The 25,030-nt window shown below is 41.3% G+C and overlaps 1 protein-coding gene across 3 annotated transcripts in view; it reads left to right on the top strand.

Annotated features, from left to right (window-relative positions):
• cemip (cell migration inducing hyaluronidase 1) overlaps positions 1-25,030 on the top strand; it is a 188,607-nt gene that overhangs the window by 119,418 nt on the left and 44,159 nt on the right. For all 3 annotated transcript variants that reach the window (XM_087170154.1, XM_087170153.1, XM_023393249.2), the window contains exons 10-11: positions 6,671-6,818; positions 13,991-14,182. In XM_087170154.1, coding sequence (XP_087026280.1) covers positions 6,671-6,818; positions 13,991-14,182 — 340 coding nt within the window. The remainder of the gene's footprint in view (positions 1-6,670; positions 6,819-13,990; positions 14,183-25,030) is intronic.

The raw sequence follows: 25,030 nt of genomic DNA on the forward strand, positions 1-25,030 counted from the left end.
CCCCCCCACCACCTCCCTCTGTGTAAATGTTCAGCTGCCTGAGGTGACATCTTTTTCCAGAGGTGGACCAGCATGCTGGGAAAATACTCCTGGTTGTTGTCTTAGCCAAAAGCAGATCAGATGACTGATATCACTTTGGATCCAGGTCTTTTTTTTTTTCCATCCCGCGCTGTTCTGTCAGAGATTCACGATGATGTTCTCCACTTGGAACAAAAGCAAGTTGAGGAATGGTTGTGAATTTTATTTTTGAAAAATATTTCTAGCAGATGTCTTGGTCCCAGAATGTGATACAGCTGCTCAGACGGAGCTGTGGAGCAGGGCAGAGGCAGAGTGTAAATCTCAGGGTTGTCTTAGCTTTGTGTTCCTGCTCACAATGGCAAATCTATCATGATATAATTACCACCCCATGTTGTGTTAGATTTTCTTATTCATTTCATGTCTCAGAGTCTTGTAATAATGTAATTATGTAATAATAATAACTATGTCTGTTTTTACTTGTTTGTTTTTAATCAAATCCTTTATTTAAACAGGTCGTCTCAGTGAGATCCAGATCTCTTTTTCAAGAGAGACCTGTGTGTGAAAATAGACATGTACAAATAAATTGACAGAGACACACAAAGAAGCAATTAAAATAGATACACAGATAATTCCCAGACAGACATTATACACTTTCACATTTAAAAAAAAGCATATAGTATGAATGAAGCGTGACTGTAGATACATAAGTACAAACTTTTCAAATGTTTCAGTGAAATAAGAGAATGTAACTTCAGCTCATTCCCTCTGTCCGCAGCATAGCATTTGAAACCAGTGTTTCTGAGTTCAGTGTGAACAAGAGGTTCAGCTGGATGACATGTGCTGCGACCTGATGTTATGAGTGCTGAGTTTAAATGGAACCAGAGAGAAGAGTTAACTGGGCAGGCTTTACAGTAAACACACCGTACAATGCTTCTCCCTTCAGCTTTGTTAAGGAGGATTATCCCTCCTTTATATACAGGATGCAATGATGAGTGAGAAAAGTGTCACCCGTGATGAAGCGCAGTGGGCTGCGACAGAAAGAGTCAAGAGGCTTCAGTGTGGTGGGAGAAACTTACATATAAACAATATCACCATAATCAAGAGCAGACAGAACTGTAGACTGTACAATGGTCTTTTGAATAACACAATCTTTTTTACCTTTAGTTTGTTTGAAACAGTTTGTTTCAGGGCGAGGGATAAAATCAGATGTAGGTTAAACGCTTAGGGTTGTTATTAAGTTGGTTGTTGCTGATTCAGTGATGGTTAACATCAGGCTGAGCGGCTAGGGAATGGATTATACCATTGACGGGTCCATCTGTGTGTGTGTGTGTGTGTGTGTGTGTGTGTGTGTGTGTGTGTGTGCGCATGCGTGTGTGTGCGTGTGTGCACAGTTGTATAAGAATGGAGGTCTGTCCATTTGATGGATGGATATGTTCTTAAACTCTAAATTTTATACACTTGGCTCTAAATTGGAGTCTCACCCATTCATTTCCCAGAATACCACAGGAGGGCTATAAAATCCCAAGTCGAGAACAACAAGCTCAGCCATGTCTGGCAATTTTGGTGCGAGGCCCAATGTTTATTAGACCCCAATTCCAAAGGGGATACATCTTTTTCCAAATGATTTATAGATATTTAGTTTAATTCAACTTTAGCGTCATCAACAAAACATACTCTGTCAATGTCAGTGTTTACACGCACACTACTGTCCCCATTAGGTGCTATCTTGGTCATAATAGTGTTAGGGTTATGATTTTATTTGTCATGGTGTCCGTAGGCTTCCTGACATTCGTAAATGTAAATGTAGTGCAGTACACAACCTCAGTAGGCCTGCATTAAAATGAATGAAGCCATTTAAATATGTCTGACATACAGTATATCCATAGAGAATGTAGGATCTGTAGGAAAGTGTGGGCGGGGTTTTCAGAGATGTGGTTCACCTGCAGAGTGTCACTGAAATAGACGCACAACTCGACGCAGCTTTGCTCACATTCCAGTCTGACACTAAATAAACTGCTGGCTGCAGGTGATTATTTATGGCTCGCACAGTGCTGTGTAATCAAGGTCCTACAGAGCACAGGAGAGCAGCTGTGACTCCACGAGCAAACATCTGGCTTTGGATGTACCTAAACGTACCAGACACTGTACCTGGACTCTATTTATTATAAGTTCCATTATAATATTTAGATATTTTATATATATAAGATATTGTTTATTATAAATACCAGAACTCACCTTGATCTCAAGCCTGAAGATCAGTTCATCTCGTAGTTTTAACTTTTGGGAGTTTTTGTTACATTTCCAGTAGAAAACACGTTGTTCTACAAAACAGCAGCAGAGGGAGAATTAATACAGTTGTTTATTATGTTTCTTACCAGTAGATGTTTATTGAAGTGAAATTGTTTCAATATATCAAAGCCTCTAGCTTTAGGAACTGGTAATGTGGCTTGATGTTTTCATCCAAACTGCAGGTTATCTTTAGCTGAACTCTTTCTAATGAAGCTTGTAGCTATAGTTTTAATGCAGCTTCACTTTAGCTGTATGAGCACCTGTTAAGGGCATGCAGTTCTGAGCTGGCAGGCAGCGCTCAGTACAACAACGTGCACGGTTTACCAATCCACTCGCTCTGTTTAACACTCCGTGCACACGGTTTTCACCTGAATATTTTTTTTTTTTTTTGCCACATGACCCATGCAGGGGGGTGGGGGGTGTAATGTAATTTACTCCTGTTCAAGTAATGCTTGTTAAAAACTACAGTGACCAGCTGTTAATGCAAATCCCTCCGCATTGTAAAATTCATACCATACACCTGCAACTTGTTTTCACAGATTTATATCTTTAGTAGAAACCAACGGGCTGAGTGCCACAGGGTAGAGGCAGAAAGTGCAGAGAGACAGACCAACACAAACAGTGTGGTATGGGTTTGCACATGTGTGGACAAGACATGAAAATACAGACTAACAAACTGCTGGCTGGCTTAAACTGCACTGACCCTGCGTTACTGCCCAACACAGCAGGTTTCTTAAAGAGACCGTCCTCTTGTTAAAAATGAGCCCACAGGTCGTTTGTGCAGCAGCTTATTATGACCCATAGGTTATGTTTTGTTGCTAGGCGACCTCTAGTGGTCGTAGTAATTATGACAGGAGCAAAGAGAAAAGTGCGGTGACGTAGTATAAAGAGAGACAGAGTCCACGTCAGGAGGAGGTGGTGGTGGACGGATGAATGTGACACAGGAGAGCGCTGTTCCATTCCCATGTTGAAGTAGCTGTTTATGTTCTTTCTATTATCCATGACCGTTTGACAAAGTTAAGCACATTTTTTTTTGTAACCATGACAACAAAGACTGTCTAATGTTGAGGAAGTAAATGGACTTATATAGCTCTTTTCTAGTCTTACTGAGCGCTTTACAATACTTGCCACATTCACCCATTCACTCACACTCATACATCATACACTGATGGAACAGCCATCAGGGGCAATGTGGGGTTCAGTATCTTCCCCAAGAATACTTTGACATGCGGCGTGGGGGAGCCGGGGATCGAACCACCGACCTTCCTGAGCCACAGCCGCCCCGTTAAAAGTACTTCTTTCAACCCAAATGGTTGGTAGGTTTTCCTAAACCTAACCAAGCCATGACCGTTATTATAGTAACCATGGTGAAGAAGGTAGCTACACCACTGTCCGCATGTTTATTATTGTAACCATGACAACCAAGGTCCAGCACACCTGGTGCTGTCAGGGTGCTAATGCAGGAGATGGTCCAATAGGTCGTATCCGAGGGTTGAAAAAAAACCAACCTGTGTGATTGTTTAGGTTGAAGGAGTTGTTCTTAAAGTAGGGACCTTTATTTTCCCCTGAAGCTGTAATCCTTGAGATTTCAGTAATGGATGATTTTTACTGTGGTAACAGAAAATACAGTTTAATTCTACAGCAAACACTGAGGGAGCTGCCACTGTGTCAACACTACAACAGGAGAACTGGTATATCTGTTTACAGTGCAGCCAAACAAATGTTAAAACGTTGTTTTGGTGAAGTCATCAGTCAAGAATAATGACAAACAATCATCTGAATCTCACACTGTACACACACAAGCAGTGTTCCACATAATTGCATGACACGGTGAGAGGAGTAGGTGAGCCTGCTGAGGAGCTGGAGGAACAACTTGTGGTGACTGATCCTGTTGTTCCATGAATCCCTGCAACATTTAAAACCGATCTGCCGTTAAATAATGAAGATTTTCCCTGTATTCTGCCATTTGCTTTTGATTCAGCTTTAAAAGAAGCAGGAAAAAGAGTTTCCAGTTGTATCATCAGCAACATCACACAGCTTTGAGAGTGAACAGGAAACAGTGAGACTGTTTTCAGAATTTTCCCAAATTATGTTGGGTCGCATGGCACATTGCTTCCTGTGAATCCCCCTCTGGACAGAGAGGTAGTAAGAATGAAAATGTATCTGCAGAAAAAAAATGACAACATCAACCACAACAACAACAAACAACAACAACAACATGGGATTTCATGAAAACCTGAAAAATCACAACTTTAATCTCACGTCGACACGTAGCAACAATAAAGTTGTGTTACTGGTGTTCCAAAGCGAAGCCGCCACATGGACATCAGCTCCAGACGCCACTGCGTTCAGTGCTATTGGAGTAGGTCTTGTCCGTCCAGTCAGGTGATCATCAGCACGACGCCAGCCTTTCATTACAGTGCTGCTGGGACACGACACGGCCGCAGCCAGTCAACGTGATTCAGCCTGGCACCATGAAGCAGCAGCTGTTAGTCTTCCATGATGATAAGCAGCAGTGCCAGGTCTGCCCACACAGCCTCCAACACCCATACCATTACCATGAAAAAATAGCTACTGCACGCTCCAACTGCTCTTTAAATGGCTGCTGTGCAATTTGCTACCTCCATGTCATTGTCATTTCAACTTCCTCCCAGTTTGTCTTTTATGTCCTCCTGTTCTCTGACTGGGCTGCTCCGCCAAATGAATAGCTGCATAAGATAATGATTTCCAGAAGTGTGTTAATCTTAGTTCTCTAGTTGTCGTTTTAATATCTGCCTTTTACGATGTAGTCAGTAGAACTGGAAGTGGAACTGTCATGTCCTCCAGCTCTGCGTGTGTCATCATTTTTCCACAGAGTCTGGACACAGTCAAAGTTTTCCTCAGTTTGCAGTTTTCACTCTCTAATTTGCCTCTGTGGGATCTCTATTTTTAGCAGCCCAGTGTTTTTTTTTTTTTCGTTGTCTCATTCCAATATGTTACGTAATGCGGTTCTGATTTGTTTTGGATTATCTGACCGTTCTAAGGAAATGTGAAGAGGCTCAGTGTCTGAGGCAGGATGTCGCTCACTTGTGCTGTAATGGTAACACTGAATGTCAGTGGAGTTCAAGAGGTCACAGCTTTTTAGTTTGTGTAGGAATGTTTGAATGTCGGAAATGGTTAGTGTATAGACATTAACAAATGAAACCACATACAAAAACAAAGAGAAAGGGAAACCTCCTCTGGCCTGCTCTCTGCCTTTATTCCACCAACTCTGTTCTGGAGGGAAATTTGCTGGATTACACAAGAGCTCTTTTAGTAAAAGTAGCGTTTAAACAACAACAGTCCCCATGTAAAAGTCAGTGAATTCACGTTCTGAAAATGTTGAATTGAAATTACACCGGCTCGCACATGCCCAGTGTATATAAATGATCATGTATGTATGCGTTTACAGGTGTGTTAGTCTGGACGGGGATCATGTTCATTTTAAAGTGAAAACAGTAGTGTGGATGTAGCCTTTGGCCTTACTAGCTAATGCTGGAGAGGTTTTCAAAGTGGGAGGTGGGCCTCACCAGGTGGGCTCCAAACAGTCTCAGGGAGGTGAATGGAAGGGAGAAAATATTACAAGTTATTACATTAGTTATCAAAAGAGATCACATACATTAGCCTAAATGTGTGTGATGGTTCAGAGATACAGTGGTTTAGTTTCCCAGAGTCAGAAACGAATAAAAGCCTCAGGACAGACCGTTTTTATGTATTTGGTTTAGTCTCAGGTTATGTCAAACAGCAGTATTAGACTATCTTGACTCAGCTGTTGAGTATCTATGACATCAGATAACATAATCACGATCCCATTGGCATCCAGGAACTGAGCGAAACAAAGCAAGTAAACTAAAGTGGAGTGAGGGGTTTGTCTGAGGGGAGGCCTATGGTCTCAGACTTTGCAAACCCCTGCTGGAGGACACGTGGGACTTTGGTGAGAAATGGCAGCTTGCAGTATTTACACTATATGTACACCCCTACTCAGCACCAGCGTTGACCACAGAACAAATTTAGCTGGGAAACCCCAAACAGTTCTCAAGTTTAGCACAGCAACGTTATGCAAAAGAACTGAGGCCATTCCTCAGAACTGGTGGACTTGATGAAATTCCTGCAGTTTGCCAACAAAATAAGCCAGACTCTAGACAAATACCAGATGTCTGGGGCAAGAACACATCACATTAAAGGACTGAAAACAAAGGCTTTTCCTAGACAAGTGGCTAAGACATCTCTCTGTCCCTCTCTCTGTCTCTCCAGCTATAGACAAACTTATTTCCCAGTATTTTTAAATGTTCCTTTATCATGTCACAAAATTTGACCGTAAGTCATTCATCATTCTTTTGTCCAGGCTGAAACCCATGATGGCATACCATCCAACCAGACTGGAGATGTGATCCACAAGAATGACAAGGACTACGGCTTTGTCTGCCTCAACAAGGACCAGGCTCACGGCCTCTGTCGCAACTACAGGGTCCGCTTCCTTTGTGGAAAACTGGGTACGTGTATCACTCACTGTCAGTGGCTGTGGGTGTATCTGTGAGTACACGATTCTTTTTTATCTTCTAACTATAAACTCTGATGGTACACCATGTTACTATTCAACAGTGATTAATGACTCTCACAAGTATATAAGTAAGTACATGGACAGAGAGCTTCAGCTGCTCGGCGTTGGTGTACACACACAGTGTGCTGTGTGTGGGCAGGCTGCTCTGGAGTTCACAGGCTCTGCTCCAACCACACTGAGATACCAAAGACCTATGTCTGGGCTTGTGTGTGTGTGTGTGTGTGTGTGTGTGTGTGTGTGTGAGAGAGAGAGAGAGAGAGAGATGTGGAGACTGCTCGGAAATGTTGGTGTGATCTTTTGTCAAGACAGACTGACCCGTCTGCATCACTCTACAATCGGCCCGTACACCACACGTGCACGTGGGGTACATCTGCACCCACCTACTCATGAACATAGACAGTAAATGACTTCAAAAAGTTGAATGTCATTTTCATAAAGTTGTACAAGCAGGTGCATTCAATCAAGATTTTAACATAAAAATATCAAATCCAGAGTTTCATCCAGTCAACTTCCTCATGTTGTTTGTGTGGCTGACACAGCAGAGAGGTCCTGTTGTTGGAGGGTAGGAAGGTGTTTAAGCAGAGACAGAGGAGACAAAGACAAAGAGATCCAAGATGGCGCCGCAAATGGCTGCCTTGGTGCGTTGTGATCAAAGAGGTGGGGCGTGTGTGGAGACTTAAGTTCATCCCCATTTGTGGCAAGCATACGCTCACCCACCTGTCACTCAAAGAGGTCACACCCTCAATTATGTATAACTTTAAGCATTAATAAAATGTAAACAGGTGAGTTATATAAACGGGTGTCATGAAGGAGAAATTAGCTCTAGAGACCAAAACAGTTTTTGTACCAGGCTGTAAACATGTTTATTTCTGCTGTAAAGTTGGACGTTTTAACATGGGAGTCTATGGGGACTGACTCACTGTTGGAGCCAGACTCTAGTGGTCATTAGAGGAACTGCAGGTTTTGGTTCTTTGGTGTTGACTTCATTTTCCATCCGCAGAGGTTGATGCTTGGTCGGAACACATAGAACAGAGGCAGGTCTTGGAAGCTCAGTACAGACTTGAGGGACCTGCAGGGAAAGCCAGTCATTAGACCGAGTTTGACATGGTCCAGACCAGTCTATAATAGAAGTGATATAGGAAAGCAGCTTCCTAATCAGGGCCATGTAGATAAAAAGATACATATGTATTTCCATATATGCATATGTGTGTAGTACTTAGTATTTAGGCCAAGGTCTCCTACTGCAGGAAAGCTTTAGTGATGTCCCTCACTTGTAAATCTCTTTGGATGAAAGCATCTGCTGAATAAGTAAATGTAAATGTATGCTTATCATGTCTTTTTCATACAGGATGCATTAGTGTGCTATGATGTGCTTGTTGGTGATGCAGCTGTAACAGCAGGAGAGCTGATAGTGCTCTGCCCAGGACTATCTTCCCTGCGACAGATTGGGTGCTTTTAAAAAAACACTGATAATTTGGCCTGACTTTCAGATGTTTGGAGTTGACATCTGTCCATCCTCGGTATCAGAGGGATTTCTCACACTTTAACTGCACTCAAGGTAATGAGGTGTCAACCTGTCTGTTTGTGGGGAGAATCAGAAAGCAGAGGAGAGAAGAGAAATGCCACTCCAGGTTGCCAGCACCACAAGGACTTTACATGTGTTTGTGCATACATGTGCTATTTAGTGATTTTTCTCTGGCCTGCTATGAAGTCGGTGAACTGTTGTGGTTTACAATACCACAGTGGGGGTGGGTTCATGCATCATATGCATGTTGTCATTTGTTAATTAATAGAAACAGTGACACACTACCTTTTGGTCACCTGCACACATTAAGACGTAATCCTACCAACATGCAGCAGTCGCCATGTCAGATATGAAAATGAATTCATGGAATATTAAAGGTTTGATAAGTTCCATTAAAGCGGAAAGAAAAGATCAAGTAGACGTTGCCTTTGTGCAAGAAACTTATCTAACAGATAAAAAAAAAGGTGTTGGATGGGTCAGGTTTTCTTTTCTTCATATAAAACTCATAGCAGAGGAACAGCCATCTTGATAAACAAACACACTCCATTTCAATTAGAAAAATCTGTTACAGATGATAATGGCAGGTTTGTTTTGATCTCAGGTTCGATCTGTGGAATCCCAAGAACCTTTTTAAATGTTTATGCTCCCAATACAGATAAACCACCATTTATGTGGGACATGGTGCTGCTTTTCAGTGGAAACTGTAGAGGATTTGGAGAGATAGGTGGCAACTTTAACTGTACAATCAATTCTATCTTAGATAAATCTAACCAGACTAAAGGCCACAGCTCCAAATCTTCAAAGGTCCTTCACAGGTTATGTGCAGAATGTGGACTAACTAATGTCTGGTGTGAATTAAATCAGGATGTCAAAGATTATACTTTTTTTCTCAAATGTTCATAATTCATACTCTTGAATAGATTATTTCTTTGTCCACTTAAAATACATGATAAAAAATTGTGGAATTAATCCAATCATTGTTTCAGATCATGCCGGAATTCATTTAAATATTCATTTCGACAGGGAACACTTTGTCTCTAGGTGATGGACATTTGATACTTCCTTACTGATAGATAAAGAATTTAAATAAAAAATGTGAGTGTGGATTACAAATTATATAAAAGAAAATGAATTAAAATCCCCTCATTGACCCAATACCAACTGGGAAGCTGCAAAAGCCACCTTAAGAGAATCAATTATTTCATATGTGTCATTTAAAAAACATGAACCACAGAAGCAAGAACAAGAAGAAGAACTTGAGCGGGAAGCAGAAAGATGTGAAGCACTTCATAAAACAGCATCTACGAAGGATAATTGGAGACAATTAACTGTGTCCAGAGCCAAACTACACCGCAACATTTCAGATGAAATTACAAAAAAAAAAACATGTTAAACAAAAACATTATGAATTTAGTAATAAACCAAGCAAACCACTTGCCCATTAACTGAAGAACGAGCAAGCAGAAAGGATGATTAAAGCAACTGATTTCAAAGTTAATAATATAACCTACCACCCAAAAGAGATAAATCAGGATTTTTATAAATATTATAATAAACTTTATAAATCCTACATCAAATGTTCATAAGAAAAACTTAAAATGAAAACGTGATAACAATTAAAAGTTACAAAATTACTCTGATGAACTTCTGTTGTTTTGGTTCAGTTGGTTTTGACTTGGCTTATAAAAATAAAAGATTGCGTTAGACAAAGAAAATGTTACTTGGAGCCTGTGGCAAAGAAAGAATAAAGGATGCAGACAAAACGATAAAGTGCAAAATGGCAGAAAGCAATGACTAAGAGCTGATGACTTTGAGCCAATAACTTAGAGCTGATGGCTAAGAGCTGGGAGTTCTTTTGAGCTACAAAGCTACAGAGCTGTGTGAATTGATCACGACTGTTTTATCCCCTGGGGGCTGGCGCATGTTTCAGGGGCGTCACCCGTCTTCTCCTGTGTTTCCACTTAGAGAAGAGAGTAATTTTCCACAGAACTTTTGAATAGTTGCCTATAAACTCACACATCAGTCTTCCACCATGACCACAAAACATTAAATGAAATAACATATAAACCTAATGGCACTAATAACGGCAGAGAGGAGTAATAGGAGTGTTGATTTCATATTACATCCTTCAAACCTGGAATTAATCATGATACAAGTGGTTAACTGATCAAACAACAATATAAACATTTCCTAAAGCTAATAGTCTATAAATGTGGATTACACAGCAGTTCTTTGACTATATTGATAATAATAAAGACATTTTGAATGTCTATAATGTCTGTTGTGTGAAGGATGCTGACAGTATGGTCACATGAAGGACATTGTCTTGCAACCTATATGTTGTATTTCAGCCATTCTAGAGTATAGACTGGGAATTGACTTTTTACATAGAAACATCTCATGAGTTGCAGAACACTTAGATATTTAATTTTATAATCTTCTTCAGATCTGTGTCTGGGAAGAGAGTTCTGCTGGTCACTACCCAGGACTGGAATGTGGGTTGTAGTTTATGACTCTTATCTAGAGAGGGACAGAGTGAAATGGGGAAAAACTAGTTTGTGTGTGTATGTGTGTGTGTGTTCATGCACAGAGAGGCCAGGATTCACTCCTTTAGTGATAATCAGTTCTTTTGATGTTACTTTTCTATATAATTAACAATCAAATATCATTAGACAGAGTCTTATTGTTACAAACTGGAGATTTTGCCTATATTCTCCAGTTACCTGGTGTCCATTGGTTGATCCTCTGAAACTGACCCTTTGACCCCTGGTCTGGTTGAGCATCTCTCTGACATGCTAACAGCATGGACTGTTTGTGAGAGAAGGGTCCTTTGTCTCTGTTTCCTATCAATGTGATAGTTTGATGGTGGGAAGAGTCACAAAGTGTTAATTGTGGGTTCGTAACTCTGCATGTCCTAATAATGAACTTCTTTAATGGCTTGTGACTGATGCCAGGCCAGGTATGTCCGCTACACACAGCAGAGGGAAGTTTGATCTATTACCATTGTAAGTACTTGACAAGATTATCTATAGTATATTTGAATTTGTCAACTATCCAAATAACAAGGCATTTAGTTTCTGTAACTCAATATCTGATCCTTGTACAGTGGAAACATGAATTAACTACAGCTCTGGAAAACAGCACATGGTTTTACGTGCATTCAAAATAAGTTTAAGGTCATTAAGTACATCTTGGAGAATGTTGCAGGTTTCCTACAGCTAGCTGAGCAGAGTTGGCAATACAGCACAATATTATATCATCCACATACAAATGTACATAGCAGCTGGTTGAAGATGAAATAATATTATTAATGTAAAATGTAAAAACAACTAAACCTAGAGCTGAACCTTGTGGAACACCATTAGTTATCTGTAAACTGTTAATTCAGTGTTTTGGTGCAGCACTTTTGTGGTACTCATATTTTTGTCTGTTATGCACCACAACAGTGAGGTGAAAATTTTCTTGGCAATAAACCTGTTTCTGATTCAGATTCAGAAGGCGGGATATTCTGTTTTGATGCACAACAGAAATTACGAGAGAGGCTGCTAAGCTGCACACCATCATCCCCTTAACCAGGTCATCCGTCCTGTTATATGTTCCTCATGGAGGGGGAGGTGGGCCGGGGTGCAGTGGATGTATAATGTCTGCTCATGTCAGATAATGTCTTTGCAGCCCGGTAGCCAACGCTGCACGGACTGGTACTGAGTCGCAGCCTGGTGTTTGAGATCAGCAACCATGTTTGTGTATGTGGGGATGCATTTGGTCAATGACGTGTCCCCACAAATATAGGATGTGTGTGTGTGTGTGTGTGTGTGTGTGTGTGTGTGTGTGTGTGTGTGTGTGTGTGTGTGTGTGTGTACATCACTTTGGAAACTGACTTCAAGCCGTCCAGGTCAGTTGTCTCACTTAAAAACGCAATAACACAGAGAGACAACTGCAGCATCAGTACTGGTTTATCTGTTTCATGTTTACAAAATAACAAAACAAACCATTGTTATATTGACCAAAATGTTCTGGATTATACTTACTGTTGATATAAATTATAGTGGTACCCTTCCGTTCAGCCTCCCAGGGAAAACTTACACTGGACTACTATCAACCCTCAGTTTTGGGAGGAACAGCGGTGGAGCAGCAGGACACTGCAGCCTCCCTGGAAGTTTTCCCATCCAGTCTACACATGTTTGTGGAGGTGGAGGAGGCGTCTGACCATGTCACTCACAGAAATACAGGATGCACAGTTCAATACATATGAGCCATCTGGTCCTTGTATAACTGGGTGTTGTGTTCTGCCTTGTCACTGATTCTGTCTGTGAATTTCACTGACTGAATCTCTGAGTGTCTGCTACAGTGACCTTAGGATTGCATCTCTGCATTTTGCTGATGACATTGTTCTTCTGGTTTTATGGACATGTATTTCTGCACTGGAGCTGTTTGTGTCCACAAACAACTGACTTCTCAGCAGCTCCCCTCTCAGCTCACAGTTGAGTCTATGACTGGGAGGAGTTGCCCCAAGTAGGACTCTAGTATCTCAGGGTCTTATTATTGAGTGCCGGTAAGATATAATGCATGAGTAACAGGAACAATAGTAACATGCTTGGAGTACTGGAACTCTTTCTCTTGCTTTGACGGATGATCTGTGTTAACAGACATCAGCACTTAACTATGGTCATGAAGGGAAAGCATGAGATTGTAGAGACGAGCAGTGAAATGAGTTTTCTTGCTCAGCTTTAAGGACAAGATGAAGAGCTCAGACATCCAGAAGGAGGTCAGACTGGAGCCACTGCTCCTTAGCATTCAGAGAAGCAGTTGGGGTCGTTCGCATATCTGATAAGGATGTCTGTGTAGTGAGGGGTTGTGGGTACTTTCGACAGGGAGGAGGACGAGGGACAGAGCCAGAAAACACTGAGGGGTTACGCTCTGGACTCTGTGGATGTTTAAGGCAGTAAAGTGAGGATACATTCAAAAACAGTGCCATAAGTAGTTTTTTATTTATCAGTTGACTTTGTACAAGGTGCAGTAAATCAATATTTAGTCTGACCAGGTTGTTAAAGTCATCTTGGAGAACATGCCACAGTTCTTCTGTGGATCTAGACGGTCTCACTCACTTCTGTCTCTTCATATGATTCCAGACTGACCCAACAATGCTGAGAGGGTCGTACCATCTGCCGCAAGACCCTCCTTGCTGCTGAAGATGTTATGTGTCTAACACGTTTGCACAGCACTGTATAAATCCAATCTGGCCTGTGAACACCTTAGTATTCACCAGGAGAAGAAAAACCCAAGCGGTCAGGAGATGATTATTTTGAAAACACCTTAAAATGTGGGAATGTAGCAGGCAAGCACCAGCCACTTTATGTTTTATTCACATGTGCCGATAGTGTAAGTCAAATGTGAAGAAATATAAAAAATATTGGATTGGAATGGAAGTATAAAAACCATATTTCTCAGCCCTGCCATACTAAGATGTTGGAGACTGAACTTGAATATACACACATGCAGTTTGGGCATGTGTTGCTGTGTAGGCCTGTGTGAGTGTGCTGCATCCTGTGCGCTCTAACTCTTACCATTTCCCTCTGCAGTTCGCCCACAGGCCTCCATCTCCATCGACATGTTGTCCAACAGCAGTATCCTGGAGCTCGCCGACCAACCAGAGGGCTGGGGGTTGGGGGATCGGGTGGTGGTGGCCAGTACCGACTACTCCATGCACCAGGCGGAGGAGTTCACCCTGCTGCCCTGCCCTACCTGCACATCCAACCAGGTCAAGGTCCAAGGTGAGAGAACCAGCGACTTACAGTGCGTTACCATGCAGAGCTGGGGGGAGAGGTTTTGATGCTGCAGGGGGAAACATTTAAGTAGGCTACTGTCAGTGTAATTCTGATTGATCTTTTAACTATTGCCATAAAGTCTGCTCAGCATGTTGGAGAGCTGGATACTTTACTGGATCAGTCTTTTGATAGAAGCCGCTGTAGTAGGGGAAAGAGTAACTTTCCTTCCTCACTCATCTCCAGAGACCGCTGGCTGGAAAACTCAGTCATAATGCTCACACTGCCCCCACAACTCTGACTAAACACTGATTTATTAAGGAATGATTAAAAAATCACCTCTACACATCACTAATTAACATGTTGTCTCCCTGCTGTTTAGTCCACACACTAACAGAAAGAAGAGCAGTTAGTGGTTTTAGGACATGTGACGTGGTTACGGCTCTCTGTTCTGTGAAAGCCTGAAGTTTGACTCCAGTGCAGAGGAAAGGCAGAATGTGATCATAATTCCTCAACTGACTGTGGTATCATGAACATGTTAAGGATCTTACATTTTAAGAATAGATAGTAATATTATAGTTAATTTGATTAATTGATAAATCAATTATTAAATCAGTCAGGAGCAATTTTTGACAATTGATTAATTGCTAAATTCATTTATCAAACAAAACATTCACTGTTTCCATCTTTTGAGATTTTATAGACAAAATGATGATTTGCTTGGAAAAGTAACTAAATGTAAATGTCACTTTAGTCTCTGCTCCTATTGATCCAGCAGTCAGCTGAGCGTATCTGTGACTGAAGCTACTGCCCCAACAGTGAACCCTCTTTCAACGCCTTTTAGATCTTTATCATACAAATTCCTTCATTTTTATACACACCATGGACCATGATGGGATGTTGATTACTTAACTGTACCACGCAGTGCACCTGTGTGGAAGCATCTGTATTTGTTATGTTTCTCCACTCATTTATTCAGGCATCGCCATGAATTTGTCTCGCCTGTATATTTGTGTTTTGTGGCACAGTGTGACTGAGCCAATAAAATCAATGGAAAGTCTGTCCTGTTGCTACAACCTGCTATTTAACATGTAACAAGAGAGGAGAGAGTGTGAGTGAGAACAGAGGCTGAGGACTTCACTCATCTGAACATTAGACGTCAGGTTTTTCTGGAGCTTAAAATAGAGGAAAGGTTCTCAGCTTAAAACAGAACCGAGGCGTGTTTTCCACGCTGTGAATCGCCTCTGGCGCATCTACTTTCCTCGGTAAGGAGGGCAAATGCTTCATGTTCATCATCCATGAATTTATCATTGTTTAGCTTAAAAAATTGATGTCAAAAAATGTGGGGGAATATTTAGCAAATCATAGCAATGCATCTCAAAGGAATTCATTTCAAATTCACCCAACTATTCCAGAACATGGTAGTACTTGGCAGGTTAGAGAACCATAAACAGTGTGTACAGTGTGCTTACAGAAATTTACAAGCATGTTGAATTCAACTATTACTAAGCATTCTCTTTCTTTTATCTTTTTAGAGGGTCATGTCTTATCACTTTTTGTGAGTTGTGGAAACACAGCATCCACACTGGTTCTCAGATGTCCTGTTTCAGCTGCTGTGGTGACGGGTCCTGCTGTGGGCCAGTGTCTTTGGTTATGCTCAACATCACACTCTTAAGACAGACTATTACAGAAGTTAGCTCCTTGATATGGAGCTACTGCATCAGTACTTTATCTGTAACCTATGTCTTTGTGTGCACATGGTTTCATGTAGCACTCAGTGGAAATAGAAAGCACCAGTTCAATCCCCGGTGTTGCATGGGTGGAACTTTCTAAATTACACATAGAGCTGAGCTTTATAATGACCTCATGGATTAATAACACAGATTTTTTTATGTGTGTTTGGTCATTGCTTCTTTTGCAACCATGAAATTAAAAGGACCATCACCTTGTGAGGAGGGGCTTCTCTCTGCATGCATCTGCTCCTTTGTCTCTCTCTCTGTTTAACCTCTCAGATTTATTAACTTATGAATCAAAGGTGTCGGAACACCATTCCTGGTGGTTGTGGTCCACTTTAACCCCTGTGTACTTGTATAAAATGTGTGAAGAGGGAACTACTTCACGGAAGAGTCAGCTGTTCCACGCTAATTCTGCTCTATCTTCGGTTGCTCCAAAAATCAGCTGTCAGACTTTGTGTCGTAGCTGCAGTAAACTGAAGTAAACTTGTCCACTCGCATCGCTGCTGTTGAAGTGTTGCAGTATGGCCTGCAAGAGAGCTGTTTTTCCTTTGTCTATAGAACAAAAGAACATATGGTCTCCACCAACTTGAATGTATTGAGTCCCTAAAACCTGTCTGAATGGGTAGATTTAAAAAACTAAAATCACCTCCTCGTGGTTGTCTGCCTCTTCCACTCAGACTCGTTTCAGGTCACATCCCTGTTTATCCAGAGTCATATACAATATGACCCATTTGTGTGAAATCTTGAATTATGGCTAAAAAATGTTTTCTGAGGTCACACTGAACTTGACCTTGGACCTTCAACCACCAAACTCTAATCAGTTAATCCTTGAGTCCAAGTGAATGTTTGTGTCAAATTTGAAGAAGTTCCATCAAGGCATTACTGAGGTTTCATGTCCACAAGAATGGGGCGGACAGTCAGACAACCTGAAACATTATTCCTCTGACTGTCGCCAGCATGGAGGAATAAAAAAAGAGAAAACAGAGGTAATGGGGGCGGAAGCAAAGTAAGGTACATACACATTCAATATTTGTATTCGAAGATTTGATGTTGTAGATATTCATGTGAAATCCAGCTGAAAAAATAGACCCCATGCTGAAAAGGCCAATGTGGGTCGGTCCGTTTCCATCATCCCACTCTCACCACAGGTCACCGCTGAGTTTCAGGACAGCAGCAGTGAGATGCACTGGACATTTCAGGTCAGTCACTGAGGCTGCAGCAAAACCTTTACCAGACTCCAGTCACCAATATTTTCATTATAGCCATTTTATTCCTAAACGTAAAAGACATAAAGTCAACTTTACTTCTATAATAGAACACAAACCACTTTATTGTGAAGTGTTTCTCAAAGTTAAAAGCAAAAGGTGAGAGACCAAGAAACAAAATGGGGTAATGGAAAAAGACCAAGCATAAAAGCAATACATTAGCCACACAGGAAGGGAAAACTGTGGCATGAACTCATTTCTGAAGATGGCAGTGCATTCAGGTGACCTTTAAACCCATCAGGCAGATAGTGTCACAGTTTAAATGCTGGAATAACATAAGCCAATCACTTTTAGTTTGAGTCATATTCACTGTAATCACAGTTAGAGTTAGAGCTCCATCAAAAGAACTGAGAGGTTTTTATTTCATTATATTAAACTCCATTTCTGATTCTATTTATGGCTGTAATGTTTTATTTGTCTGCAACAGCGGGACTGGCCCTATAATCTGAAATGTCCCTGAATGACTGACTGGCTGACTGACTGGCTGACTGACTGACTGATTATACTTCCACCGCTGGCGAGGTGCCTCGTCACTGAGTTGGTGTTTCTGGATCAAACAGGTTCTATTAGCGGGGGTGTTTACAGCTGCAGCTCATTGTCTCTAGGTTTACCGGCTTTGTTTGAAACAGACTCCGTATAAACCTGGTTCAGGACTGGACTGTGTACGGATGCTGACCTGGGGCTCACCTCCATTACAACAAATAAACTACTTTCATTCCATGTATCATTATTACTAAAGGAGGCAGAGGAAGAACTAAACATAAAACACACTGAGCTGAGAGAGCAGGAGAGAGGGAGAGAGAGAGAGAAGTCATCAGTAACGAGGCTTCGTACTAACGACTATGACCAACTCTACATATCAAACAGAGGGAGTTAGACATAAAGAAACTTCCTCTAATAAAAGTCTGTTACGTTTGGAGCTGAAGTAACTTTCTCTCTGATCATGTTACAGTTATTAAATCAGGATTTGACAGGTGGTCCAGACATATACTAGGTTTTGACCTAGTCTTGTTTACTTCAATAATCAATTGTCAATCTATATTCTGTGACTTCTCTATATAGTAGTTTTAATTGTTACTGACATAGAGCTCTTTTCCTGTGCAGAACGGCACCTAAACGTGAAATGGAAGACACATTACACTTGATTACAAATTCAGTATCGCTGACTGTCCTCAGGTATTGTATTAAGATTTATTTCAGGTGTCCAGAAGTAAAGCTCCACTTTTTTTTTTTTTTCTGTAAAGATAATGTTAAGTGACTGACACTTTCTGACTGAATCAGCAACTGCTTTATGGAAAACACTGGTTTATTACATATTGAATTTTATTTAGATGCCTTCAGTTATGAAAGATATGCTATGGTCACCGAAGTAATAACTGTAATCTTGAAACACTGCGACGTTGCTCAAAAACAATTCAAACAGTCAAGAAAAATGAGTATCAGACAGGTTCCGAACAAATCCCCAGGTTGCTCAATCTTACATGGAACAGAGAACATTTACTTTCAGTATGAAGAATCTTTCTGGCTGCTCCTACTTTGCAGCAGGTGACGGATCCTCTGCGCTGACAGTTTGTTTGGCCGACCTGTGACAACTGTGTAAGCAGATTCGCTGTTTCCAGCACTAACTACAGGTGTCAGCATGAACTGAAATCTGAAAAGCAACATTTTTTTTAGAATTTGATCATTTTTATTCATAGACTGCTGAATGAATGGATGTGTGTGTACTTGTACTTCTATCTAGTTTGCGTTATATACCTTATAGAGTGAGGACATTTTGCCCGGTCCTCACGGCTTCAGAGGGCTGTTTGAGGGTTAAGACTTTGTGATAAAGTTCCTCTCCAGACATGTTTTAAACTCTGTAAAAATCCTGTGCAGTGACAAAGTCACAGTTTTTGACAGGTGAAAGAGCAGAGAGTATCAAGATGGTTAGAGGAGGAAACATCAGAGAGACTCAGTCAGACCCAGACTCAGATGAGGAGTCTGAGACCAGAACCAGAGACTAGCAGACGGATCAGAACACTTAGCGTAGTTAGCATCTTTTATTTGTTTATGTTGTTTGATAACTTGTTACTAGCAACGGCTGACACAGTGTTAGTGGCTGTGCAAATGCTAACTCTCTCTGTACTTACAAGGTTTCATCGTTATTTAGCCCCGCCCCCCGTCCCCACCAGTTGACAGGATTGGTTCCTTAGGTTTGTGACGTATGAAACCCTGGCTGTCTGAATCTGTGTTTACGAGACTGTCATTGGTTCACTGCAGTTCAAGGTGGAAACACTGTCATGGAGTTGATGATTATTTCTCTCATCATGTCTTGTATTATATAAGGAGAAAGAGGGGTAAGCGGCTAGGGAATTTATTATGTCAATGAATATCCTCACAGAGATATTAGTACAAATGTGTGTGTGTGTATGTGTGTGTGGTTATGCTCATAAACACAGAGTCTAATAGAGGCCAGGTTGAGACAGTCTAGAGCAGGGTTTCTCTGACTTCTTCACACCATGGACCACTTAGCCACTAAAATAAAACTCACAGACCACCTAACTCCCCAGACATCCCCAAAATCAATAGTGCCTACTACTTCAGTATTATTGTGGTGAGCTTGTTTGGAAAAATGTCACCTCAGACAGGGTTTGATTTTTTGGGGTTCAAGTCCAACCGCTCTCTCTCTCTCTTTTCTCTCTCTCTTATAATTGGAATTAAAGGTGTAATGTGTAAGATCACTTGCTCCACCTCAATAGGGGGCAGCATTTCACCTCTTCGCCCCTGTCCAGTTAATGATGTTGTTGTTTTCACAATGTTCCTTATAAATTACATGTGCATTTATTGTTGAAAGTTAAAATTGTTGAACACACTGAAACAAATGATGAATACTTGGAATACAAACAGTATGTTTTTATTTACCTATAAAAATATGAAGCCAAGGGGATACTGCATGACACATGGGTGTCAGGCTACAGCAGAACTGCTAGCATTCACCCGTGTTTTGCTTCTTTGCTGTTGAACGTAGTTTCTTGTCGGAGCGGTCCTTCAGGATGGAGATAAAGATCACTTTCTATTGGCTTCAGACATCTCTGCATTTCTGTTATGTTAGTCAGGAATTTTAATTCCATTTTATTTTTTTTGTCGGAGCTGTAGCGTAACTTCCAGCTCTGGAGGAAGCTCTTCTTCTTCGTGGGTCTGAGGGCAGACTAGACGCTACACTGACTCACACAGCATGTAGTGTCATAAAGTGGTATTACCACACGGCCCAGGACTAGCTAACTGGTTAGCATGCTCATTTCAGTAGATATCTCTGAAATACAACAGATGGAGGTCTTGGTCATGATGTCATCACTGTGGCTCCTTCACATACTATTGATAGTGTTAGTTCATTTTTTTCATTTTAAACTAAAATTATAACCAGATCTTACACATCACACATTTAAGGCAAATAATAACTTTTTTTAAAAAGTGATGAACCCGGCTGGGACTTGTTGTTCAATGCCCAATTGTGACTTTTGAAGCATTTACACATTATTTTTTTACTGTCCCCTGGAAACACTTCCATTGTGTTTGTTTTGAATATTTGCAGTTCATGTGTTATCAAATTGATGAAGATGTTTTCTGTTGTTTTTTGTGTTTTGTCTGTTTGCATGTGTTGCACTGAAGTTGCAGTGTGTTGCGCTCTCAGGGCCACCGTATGTTTGGGCCCATTCATGCTGACACACACACACACACACACACACACTTACACACACACACACACACAACATACATGAACATATACAAAAACATAGACACTTTCACTTTTCACACACTCTTTCTTTCTGCATTGCACACACATTGGGCAGAACATTCTTCAGGTCAGCCTCTACAGTCCTCACCGTTCTGATTCAAATGACCTTTGTCATAGTTGCTTTGAAAAGAGTTTGTGCCTGCAACGGATAAAAGTCAGCGTTAATGCAATGTGATGTGTCCTCTCATAGCTGTCACATCCTGTCACCGACTCACTGACCAAAAGATTTCAAGTTAGCATTTCTTCCGCTGTGGTTGTAGGAGTGCATCTATTTATTTTCATATCTCTGTATGAGCTGCTGGCATTTGTCTCCTGCCCAGCTGCATCAGAAGATAAGTCCATTAAACTTCTCCCACACCTCCCGCGTCTCTGTTTTCTCTCAGCTCTTTGACGTCACTGCGTGTTTTGCCCAGCCAGAGTGAAAATCCTTTTTTGTGAGCCCCGGGGGGGGCTGCTGCTCAGACCTCCTATCATCCTCCTCCTCACTGTAATCCTTTTCATTAATTATTGCCCTCATGTCACTCTGCAGCGTTGTTTTTGTGATAATACGCCTGAGGTCACACACAAACAGGGAGGGTGCGTTGTTGAGACACAAAGACAGATAGCCCAGGTCTATTTATCATTTTGAGTCCAATAACTAGTGCCTGGTTTTTACATGTTGAACTTTTGACAGTTCTAAATGGAATTAATGATGATGAGTCGAAAATAGATGTGGAGTAAGTGGATCAATGGCCTGGAGCAGTGCTGATGGATTTAGCATTATTCTATTTCTATCCTGATATTTACCCAGGCTGGTAAAGCCAGGCTGTGTCTTCGCAGCTCATCCACTGAGAAGTGATCACACCCAGCAAAAAAATAACAAACTAGGATGGCACTCAGTAGAGCGCATACCTCCACCAAGGCCAAACAATCCTACACGTCAGTGAGATTGGCATTTGTACAAAATCATAGATCTCCACGCCGTAAATATGATTTTTTTTACATCAACATGATGTCAAAATAACTTGAAAATGCCCTCAATGTTTAGGAAAGTGATTTTAGATGTAGACAAACACAACAAACAGACACCAGAGGCAACCAGTCAGCAAACTCCCCTCTCAAAACTCACAAACCCCACGAACAGGTATCAACCCTCGCGGCAGTGGATACATTACATGGTCACAAGTACACATTATTTTATTATTATTTTGAAATCAAAAGTGGGGTTGATCTAGTGTGCAGTAAGGCCAAGCAAGCGTCTGATAAAAGACCTCGTAGCCTTGTTGTAAAGCTGTGGTACGGCGGTGTCAGAGATGCAGTGTGGAGAGGGGAGGGTGAAGCATGGCTCCAAAAGGTCCAACGAACAGTGATGTTCTCTGCCACCAAGACTGGCTGCTCATCCAAAGTCACGAATTCAGTCACCTGCTCTGTAATCTTTTTAGCCTCCTGCTGTCTCGAGGAAATTTCTCTCTCTCCATCTCAAAGTCTCCTCCAGTGTGTGTTACCTGGGTGCAGCTTCTGCCCGAGTTACCTGAGTGAACTCACTGTATTCCTTTTGTGTTTATTTTATGGTATTGAACGGAGCTCTGTTACTACCACCTCACGATATGCTTTGACTTTCCATTGTAAAATATTTACACACTGCAGACAGATTAGCTGAGCTGCTACAAATTGTGCTCTCTGTTTACAACACCTGTGTGACAGCTGATGTGAAAAAAAAAAAAATCAGGCTTAAGTTCAGGCTCAACAAAGCCGATACCGATCAATTAAAAACTGCCTTGACTGGCCCCAGTACGATCTCTGAGATCGCAGAAAAGTCCACTTTTTAAGCTCGTTAAATTAGCCCAGATTTGTGACATTAGTGACAGATGTTAGCAGCATGGTCAAAATACTGATGACATTTTAAAATGGAACTTTGGTCATTTTTTTTTGGGCGGCATTCATAGTCATAATCATGATTAATTAAGTTTTGATATGGATGGGAAGTCAGCGTTTTGTCTTTTTTCCAGGACCGATCCTCAATCTTAACTGTGGGTTAATTATCATAACCATGACGACGAAGCTCCTTTATCCCAGCATTGAAAAAGAGAGTTGCGACACTGTCATCGACTTCTGTTGTAATCAGAGAACGCAGAAGTGACGAGTGTTGTGATATTTCTAAACACTGAATGATTCTCAAGCACAAGGATGAAATGACTGACCTCCTGAATGTAGCCAGCTTCAGTTACACACAGCTGTACACATGCTTATAGGCTTCATAGAAATATGCCAACACAGCGTATTTTAAGATTAGTGTAGTGTAACGTGTCCCACCAACAATAACCCACACAAGACTCCTCCACATTTTTTAATATATGTAAATAGTGAACATGGGACATACAGTTCATTTGAGCTACATATCCTTACTTTCAGCTACTTGTCTTCACTGCATGTGTGTGTGTGTGTGAGTGTGTGTGTGTGTGTGTGTGTTAATATGTATATGTCCTAATGCAGGGGAAGAGATAGAAAACTGGCTCCCCAGACTGCATGAGTCCCATGGTGGGACCAAGTCTGAGGCACCGAGAATAGATTCTCTCTCCTCTGCACTCAGACTTTCTTTCGCTCTCTCTCTCTCTCTCTCTCTCTCTCTCTCTCTCTCTCTCTCTCTCTCTCTCTCAGCTGCTTGTGCATCACCACAAAACTGAAGTCACGTTTTTAACAGCTGTTAGACAGAATGCAAGGATGAATTTGAGCTGTGCAGCACGGCTCCTCATGTTTGTGGCTCCCTGTGACTAATAACAGTGAGAAATTTCATTTCCCAGAACACATGACTGGAAAACATGTGAGGATGTGAAAGGAATGAGAGAAAGATCTCATACTGGTGATTTCAATCAGAGTGTGAATTATACAATGACAATCAGTGGGGTCATCTATTTCTCCAGGCTGAAAGGGAACCCAGGACAGCGCAGGCATGTGCTCATGTACAGGAGTGAAAGACAGTCCAGTGCATTGTGGCTTTTGTTTTGAGTCTCCTGTAGCAGCAGACTGAGGGAGGGAAACCAACCATGTGGTCAGGAAGCAGCAAGTTCAGATTAAGGAGGTTTACAGTACATTTGGAAAGTAACATTTTGTCATGTTACATTTCCCCTCATCAACCTATACTCAACATCCCATAATGACTAAGCAAAAACAGAATTTTTTAACATTTTAGCAAATTTATTAAGGAGGAAAAACTGAGTTATCACATTGACGTAAGTATTCAGAGCCTTTGCCGTGACACTTGAAATTTAACTCAGAAGCTTGAAACAACCAGGACTGGTGGTCCGGCCAATAAGGGTCATGGTGAGAGAGGTGATCAAGGACCCAGGGGTCATTCTGACTGAGCTCCATCCTGTGTGGAGACGGGGGAGAAATTTCCACTGGTAATGGAGGGGTCCATGTCATTGGTTTCATAGTGTGTTACACCAAGGCCAAGAGATGAGGCGTATGTGAGAGAGACGCATGACCTCCCTGACACTTTGATGTATTTCAGAGTCAGTTGTTTCAGTGGGTGATAATAGGTGTGGTAAAAAAGGGGAGACTAATAAACCTTGTGAGTCAATAACATCTGGTTCAGTTCCTCTCTCTCTCTTACTCACACTCTCTCCTCAAACTTTTTAACATAAATTCAATTTTGAAAATTAAAGAAGCTTAGCTGTTTGCATTGTAAGTTTTGCGACATAGCTAGCGTGAGAATTAACAGCTGTTTACTGACCAGTCTTCAGCCATCGTTACAATACTGTTGGGTTAGCATTTCAGCATTTCAAAACACTGAAACAAAGTATCAAGTGTGCGTGTGTGTGTGTATTTTTTCTTATGCATCAGTGTGTATCTGAGTGCATCTGTCTGATCACCATAAGCTGCCTGCCTGTCCTTTAAATATATATATATATATATATATGTATTTGTGCTACAAACTCTGACTCAGCTTCAATATTATATCCTCCATCTCATTTATCTGAAACATCTGCTCTGCCACACACGAACACACACACACACACACACACCCATTACCTCAGCTCAAGGGCCGTTAGAAAAGACACAAAATAGAGACATCTTTTGAAAACTGGTGTGTGAATCTCTA

The sequence above is a fragment of the Seriola lalandi genome, unplaced genomic scaffold, assembly GCF_002814215.2.
Source record: "Seriola lalandi dorsalis isolate HSWRI2012SDOR001 ecotype SW California unplaced genomic scaffold, Sedor1 jcf7180002054931, whole genome shotgun sequence".
In the NCBI taxonomy this organism is placed as follows: domain Eukaryota; kingdom Metazoa; phylum Chordata; class Actinopteri; order Carangiformes; family Carangidae; genus Seriola; species Seriola lalandi.